Consider the following 8,086-nt stretch of genomic DNA (forward strand, 5'->3'; position numbering starts at 1 on the left):
TGAAAATACTGAGTGTGATGAATATATTCCAAACCACAATGAATTATTGCTGTGGACCTTGATGTCATGTAGTTTGCTATGAGTCTGATTGCACTGTTCACGGGGTTAGAGTCGGTGTGTGGAGTGCTGGAAGAAGCAGTGTGATAGGAGCAGCTCAGCAGGGTTAGTGTTAATGCTCCAGATGGCTCTCTAACATAGCCAGACAGTGCATTGTGTCCTCACTTGGACTCGGTGGACTCTCTCTCTTTCCTTATTCCTGTAGTGTTGACACAATATAAGTCGGACTGGGATTGTGTTGAAATATATTTTCCTTTTATTGCTTCAGTATGCATGGTTATGCTTATTAACACAAAGAATGAGAGCAGAAGCACTTCGTTCTTTACATTTCTTTCCTTTGTTTTTACGAGGAAAGAATTGACGCACTGAGAAGAGACCTGAACACTTGGTGCATTTCAATTAGCCCGTGTCACATTTGACGTCATCAGCATTTCCTTTGCCTGCTGATAATCACTCATGCACATAAAGAGGAATGACTCAGCTTAAGAAAACATATATTATTCCTGCCAAAGAGGCTAGGCAGCTCAATCAGCCGTAGCCGTTCTGTCAAAAAGTACAGAGTTAAGACTCAAAGGTGATGTCACCGCCGTACAGCGCAGAGCAGCTCCCCAGACAAAGAAAACAACAAAGCAATAAATGTGTCCCTTTCCTCAACTTTTTACTTTTGATGTTTATATTAATGGCCATGGTTGGTATTGATTGAGCTGTCCTTGGTCTGAGCAACTAAATGTCATTTGAGGAAAAAAGCCACAGGATAAGTTAGGAAATGGGCTTTGTGATAATTGCAAACAATAGAGGTCACCGTCAGGTTCAAATCAGTTACATTTAGAACTTATTGCTTTTTACCCGTTTCACATTTCATTTTTTTTATAATTTATGTACACTCTGGCTCATTGTACCTCCTCAGAGAATGTGGGTTACATGCATAACCTTTCCTCCAAGGAGAGATTAGTTTACTTCTTGTAGTCATCAATCAATCAATCAAATTTTATTTGTATAGCCCATATTCACAAATTACAATTCATCTCATAGGGCTTTAACAGGGTGTGGCATCCTCTGTCCTTAACCCTCAGCAAGAGTAAGGAAAAACTACTAAAAACCCTTTTAACAGGGTAAAAATATGTAGAAACCTCAGAGAGAGCCACATGAGAGGGATCCCTCTCCCAGGACGGACAGAAGTGCAATAGATGCCACGTGCAGGAAAACATCATCAAGATTAAAGTCTTCAAGATTAAAGATTAAAGTCTCTAGCAGCATTTGATGAGGGTAGACATCCCGAAGGACAACCCCAACATGACATGCCAAGCAGTCCCGCTGCAAGCACAGTCCATGGTCAGCAACCATCCAGACCACGATCCACCATCCAGACCAGACGCCACTCCAGTCCTCAGTCACCGTCCACCGCCGCCCACCAGGACCCATCACAAGCCACCACCACGGTCCTGGTCCACCGCCCGTGCCCAATGCCAACGCGACACAGGGTCCGCCACCAGCACCACGATCAGCCCAGAATCCGCCACAATGGATCCACCACCGCGACCCCCGGTGTACGATCCACAAACCGCAATCCATGGTGCGGCCACAGAGGCCCTGGATCTGCGGGTGATAAAGCAAAGGGATTCCGGGGAAGGGGGACAGGGATGGAGAAGAGGAAGGAGAAGCTGGAAAGAGAAGCTCCGTGTGTCATGTGTCATAAAATAGAACAAGTAATGTTCTGGCGCACTAATTAGCTCTAACTATAAGCTTTATCAAAAAGGAAGGTTTTGAGTCTACTCTTAAATGAAAAGATGGTATCTGCCTCCCGAACTGAAAGTGGTAGATTATTCCACAGCCGAGGGGCTTGATGGCTAAAAGCTCTGGCTCCTACTCTTTTTTTAGAGAATTTAGGGACGACAAGTAGGCTTGAATTCTGGGAGCGGAGTGCTCTAGCGGGTTTATAAGGTACTAACAGCTCTTTAAGGTAAAAAGGCGCCATATTATTAAGGGCCTTGAAGGTGAGGAGGAGAATTTTAAATTCTATTCTAGATTTAACTGGAAGCCAGTGTAGCGACGCTAATACTGGAGAAATGTGCTCTCTTCTCTTTGTTCTCGTCAGGACACGTGCTGCGGCATTTTGGACAAGCTGTAGAGTCTTTAACGACTTACTGCTGGAGCCAGATAATAATGAATTACAATAGTCCAGTCTCGATGTAACAAAGGCGTGGACTAGTTTTTCTGCATCTTTTTGGGAAAGGACATGTCTAATTTTGGAAATATTACGTAAGTGGAAAAAAGCGGTCCTAGAAATTTGTTTTAAGTGAGAATTAAAGGATAAATCAGGATCAAAGATCACTCCCAAGTTCCTGACGGTTTCATTGGAAGCAAGGGCAATGTCGTCTAGCGCAGCTATATCATTAGATAATGCATCTCTAAGGTGTTTGGGGCCAAGTATTATAACCTCTGTTTTGTCTGAGTTTAATAAGAGAAAATTGCGGGTCATCCAGGTTTTTATGTCCTTGAGACATGTTCGAAGTTTAGTTAATTGATTACTTTGTTCAGGTTTTATTGACAAATATAACTGGGTGTCATCCGCATAGCAGTGGAAATTTACCGAGTGTGTCCTGATAATGTTTCCTAGTGGAAGCATATATAATGAGAATAAAATTGGGCCGAGCACAGAGCCCTTCGGAACACCATGGTTAACTTTGGTGCGCACAGATGACTCATCATTAATTTGCACAAATTGGGAGCGATCAGAAAAATACGATTTAAACCAGTTAAGGGCGGTTCCATTAATGTTAATTAACTGTTTGAGTCTTTGTAATAAAATTTGATGGTCAATTGTGTCGAATGCTGCACTGAGATCTAACAGAACGAGGACAGACACAAGTCCCTGATCTGAGGCTATTAAAAGGTCATTAGTGACTTTTGCCAAGGCTGTCTCTGTACTGTGATTGGCTCTAAACCCCGATTGAAAGTCTTCATATATATTATTTTCCCGGAGAAACTCACACAGCTGATTGGCAACAACTTTTTCTAAGATTTTAGAGACAAAGGGGAGATTAGATATTGGTCTGTAATTGGCTAAAACCTCTGGGTCTAGGGTGGGTTTTTTGAGTAGGGGTTTGATGACAGCTATTTTAAAAGACTGTGGTACATAACCTGATGATAATGACAGATTGATGATGTTAAGTAACGAACTATCAATTAGGGGCAGAATTTCTTTAAGTAATTTGGTAGGAATGGGATCTAAGATACAGGTTGTTGGTTTAGAACCTGAGATTAATTTGGTAGTGTCTTGTTTAGTTTTTTTTGTGTATTTAAAAGATCTGTAAAGTTAAAAGCCCCAAAGTATCTGGTACAGGGGGAGGAGAACTGCTCTTGGAGCTCCTGAAACAGTCGTCAGGCCAATACCTCCAGGAAATTTGCATAATGCATGCCTAGCAGCTGGTCTGACACACCCTCTAACAAAGCAAGGTAAAGATAGGACGGACATTTCCTACACACACTGGAAGCAGTTGACCAATCACAGCAGAGTGGGCCAGCCGGCCAATCAGAGCAGACTCAGCATTTTTTGTATTTTAGTCAGAGGCTGACAAGAGGAGCTGTAGCAATGGATTGTGGTTTGTGAGTGAATTGTTTTCCGAACAGTAGAGCATGTAATAACCAAAATTAAAATGGTGAACCTGTTTATGACCATTATATGTCTCGTTCAACCGCCAGTTCACCTTCATCTCTATTTGTTTCTTCATACGTGTCCTTGCTTGTGACTTAAGACTTTTCCACAAGTAATGTTGGATGTGTTCGATGCAAGCCTCCATTAGATTTGACATCGTTCCAGTGTTATCAATTGGTTGAGCCACATCCACACTGACAGTGACATGGCTTTCCTTTTTTCAGAAGTCTGGTTGTCCTTCTTAGTTAGAGTGACAAAACTGCTCGAGGAAATTCTCCATGTAGTAATAGCCTATTTTTTTAACTGTGTACACACCCCTTTGTAACAGATGTATAACAAGTTCTATACTGTTGCCATTATAACCACAGTCACTATAGAGGTGTGACGTTTTATCTGACCAGTGCTATTTCACAGGATGAAACTTCACACCACAGAAAAGTTACTGTTACATGTCGTATTTCTCCTTCGCCCATGATTCCTCTGGGTATCTGTCTTATTTTATTCCTCCACTACTCTTTCACCTCTTCCCGATCACTCTTCTCTCTCTCCATCATCCGCCACCCTCTCTCTTTTTTCTTACTTTATACGATGATTGCTTTCCTTCTTCAAGCGTTTCTGTACCAGTTCATCAAAACACTGGAAAACCTTTCAGTGGGGGGATGATTTAGGATGATGTGATGTCGTAACTTTTTTGTTAACACATTTACACGTATATTGCCGTGTTTCTTGAATCAGTCATTGGCTGAAATATTTTTGAATCATAGCAATTTGTCACAAATCTGCAGTAGATACAATAAATGTTTATACTGTATATATACCAAGGGATAATACTTCCTGTGTTTGAGAAAGGCAAAGTTTTCACACTTTTTATCTCCATGGTTTTAGAGCTAAAACCAATTTTGTGCATGTTCAGTGTGTTTTCTTTTAGTTTAAATCCTTAAAAAAATTCAGATATTTCTGTTTTTGAAGAATTCATATTATGAATAAAAAATGATTGAAAGCTGAACTTGGCAACCCATAGTAGAAACTCTTAAGTGAAAGCAAAACATGAATGTTGTCCCCAATGTCAAGAATATACCAAGGTTAATAATTTAAAATACTGCTGAGATGAAATCCATAACTATTTCATTGCTCTCTAAGACCACTTTGATGGTTTTGTGTTTTTCAAGATATGTTTTTCTGTTTTATTGGTGTAATGCAGAAACCTTGTACCTGAGAAATACTAGAGTGGAAACAAATATGTGTTCCACTTGGTCTCAGAATGGGGAAATATATTCTCAAAGGCAGGACAAATAAAAATGCCAACATTTCACTTTAACTTTGAAACAGATACCTAGTGGAAAAGTACCAGGCTGGATTTAAAATATGTGAAACAATCAACCACCTTGTGTTAAATATATTAGTATTTGTGAATTTGTTACTTTTGAACAATATCTTTTTGACATGTTTATTCTAGTTGTTTTGTTCAAACAGTAGGGTTTAAGAAAGCATTCTTGTCTTCTCTCTGTCCTTTTCAGATCAGTGCACAGTGACAAGATCCTATCTTTTCCTGCACAAGTTCTGGTTCTTCAGCACCATCTACTACTTTGGTAACTGGGCCTTTATTGGGGTAAGTACAGGAACATGAATACAATATACTAATGTTGACTTTAAGTGGAGGGACAGCTGCTCCAACCGGTTGGATTATTCAAATTTTATGGCAAAAGCGATTCGCAACAGTGCGTTGAGTAATAGTATTGTGTGCTTTAGGAACAATTAAACATTTAATTGAGTCCAAATCCAAGTTATTTACTGAAAGGACGCTAGTCATTTAATTTATTTCCAGTAGAAAGTTTCTAGAAAAGGCTTCTCTGACACCAAAGACAGCTTCATCTCTTCAGTGAGAATATTGAATTACCTCTTCACTTGTTTTTTCACGGTGCATTCTAACAAATGATCCGTCTGCTTTGCTTATTATTTGTAGGCGTTCCTCGTCGGCCTGGTGGTGTCCTGCTGCAGAGGGAAGAAGTCTGTGATTGAAGGAGAGGTGGAGGCCGACGACTCAGACATAAGTGACGATGAATATGTGCACTGAAAAAAAACGAGTAGTCACTTGATCTGATTTAAAGATATGATCACCTCAACTAAAAGGGACACGAAGGTACATAAACAAATACAAACAAATGAGCGTAACTAAGTATTTTGGTCTTAAGGAGTGGTTGCAGTGTTGTTTTTTGTGTATTCCAGCCTCGTTTTGAGTCGACGCGTCACTCCCCCTTAATGAGAGCACGCAGACTGATTGTTGTGTCTTTCTCTGTCGATATTATTGATGACTCTGGGATTCAGGGAGGGTCCTCCAACTCAATCCTACCTTGAGAATTCACTTCTGAACAGCTTGAAGCTGACACAAATTGGTCATTTTTCTACTGGTAGAGACACATTATTACGGCAGCAGAGACACAGTCATGGGCTGCCTCCAAACGTCTGAGCTTTATTTGGAGACAGAGCTTAGCCTTCAAATAAAATCAGTTTTTCTTCTGTCTCTAAGCACTTTCTGGAAACTTTGAATGATTACTTTATGAAAATATCTATAGCTCCAGTTTACCTTTAAGATAAAACACCGAAAACAATTGTGTCTACATGGACTGCTGTTCTTGCTTGTTTTCTCAAAACCTAATTGGTATAACAAATAACGATAAGTGTCAGCGGTAACATTGACAGACACTATTTTGCTTGTTCTAATCTGAGGATGAATATATTTCTGGTGGATTCGCTGCTTTTTTCCACCGGTCTTTAGTTTTTTGCAGTTTCAAACCCTTATTTATTCAGATGTTGCTGAACTTGCGTAACTGCACTGTGTATGACGTTTAAAGGACCAACTGTTGCTGTTATGTTTTCAAGGTTTAAGTTATTTTGGATTTTAAATCAAATTGGTTCAACAGCTTTTTGCTGATAGATATGGCTGTAATTTTCTTTTAATTAAGGATATTTCTTGTGTTTTTGGCTCAGCCCTCTAGAGTTTATCAGCAGCTGGCGTGTGACATAGAACTGTTAATGGCTTTTATCTATAACACGTATATGTGACTTCATGCCAATATATTTAACAGTCTGTGTCAAATTCAATATGTTAAATATCAATTTACAAACTCACAGAAAATATCAATGTGAATGATTTAGTTTTAATTTGGAAAGAAAACATGAGTGCCTCATGAATGTGCAGTAGCATGATGGGCACACACTTCAATGCATGTTACCCTAAATTAAGTCTCAGTGAGTTTTTCTTCTTTTCTCTTTTTTTTTCTTATTTGCGATATTAGTCTGAGTTTCCTTTTTGAAGAAGGGCTTTGATTGAGCCATCAGCTGGGAATGTGCCACGACACACTGTCACCGCCTGCGACTGGCTGAAACGTTTGCTGTTGTGAAACTTGTGTCAATACTGAATGAAAATCTGTATTTAAAGAAATAAAACAATTTTAAGCCCGTTAAGAGAATGAATAAAACAACATGTTTTCTTTTTTCACTACCTCATGTCATAATCGTTATTCGGTATAAATTTTGCGTTGAGAATTGTCTTTTTATCACAACATGATTGTCTCCCTTACACAAACTCTTAAGTATGAATGGTTTAACATGCAAACATGAGTGTCACAGCAAACCCTTCTTCATATTGGCCGGCTGTGGCTGAGGGGTAGAGTGGTCGCTCTCCAACCTTAAGATCGGTGGTTCGATCCCCAGTTTGACCCATCTACATGCTCAAGTGTCCTTGGGCAAGATGCTGAACCCTGAATGGCCCCCCATAGAATAACAAAGTTCTGCGATTAGATGCACAGTATGAATGTGTGTGAATGGGTGAATGTAAAACTGTACTTTAAAGCGCTTTGAGTGGTCATCAAGACTAGAAAAGCGCTATATAAATACAAAACCATTTACCATTTATTGCTGTCTATAGAACGTATTGCTCTGTGTGGTTTCTGCTGAGTCATTAAGTACCTGTCTCTACTGCAAAGTGTGTGATTAAGCTGTAATAATTTCAAATTCCCTTTAATTGTGTAACATTTACTTCAATGGAATTGCTCCACAATGTGGTCAGTTCTTACAAAAAATCTATTAAGGAGCTATAACGTTTATTACCACAATCAAAAAAATGCTGTTAATGACAGAGTGAGCCCTGCTGCTCAGAGCCGAGGCTTCTCCTCTTAAACAAGTGTGAGAGCAATAAGGACGTTTATCCAATGACACTGACATGGATTAGCATGTAACTACTCTGCGCTTGTTTCCGATTGGATTTGCATAACATATTGCGCGCGTGTTCAATTACAGTTTGCGGTATGCCTAGTTTGTCATGACTGTGGAGCGAGCCCGCCTAGATTTTAAGCCATTATGGGACATGCCACC

General features: G+C 39.8%; 1 protein-coding gene across 1 annotated transcript in view; it reads left to right on the forward strand.

Moving 5' to 3' along the window:
- Positions 1-7,211, forward strand: part of lmbrd1 (LMBR1 domain containing 1) — a 51,195-nt gene extending 43,984 nt beyond the window's left edge. The window contains exons 15-16 of the mRNA XM_053436290.1: positions 5,230-5,321; positions 5,676-7,211. Of these exons, the coding sequence (XP_053292265.1) occupies positions 5,230-5,321; positions 5,676-5,786 (203 nt within the window). The 3' untranslated portion in view covers positions 5,787-7,211. The remainder of the gene's footprint in view (positions 1-5,229; positions 5,322-5,675) is intronic.
- Positions 7,212-8,086: the final 875 nt, after the last annotated feature.

The sequence above is a fragment of the Pleuronectes platessa genome, chromosome 12 (assembly GCF_947347685.1).
Source record: "Pleuronectes platessa chromosome 12, fPlePla1.1, whole genome shotgun sequence".
Lineage (NCBI taxonomy): Eukaryota > Metazoa > Chordata > Actinopteri > Pleuronectiformes > Pleuronectidae > Pleuronectes > Pleuronectes platessa.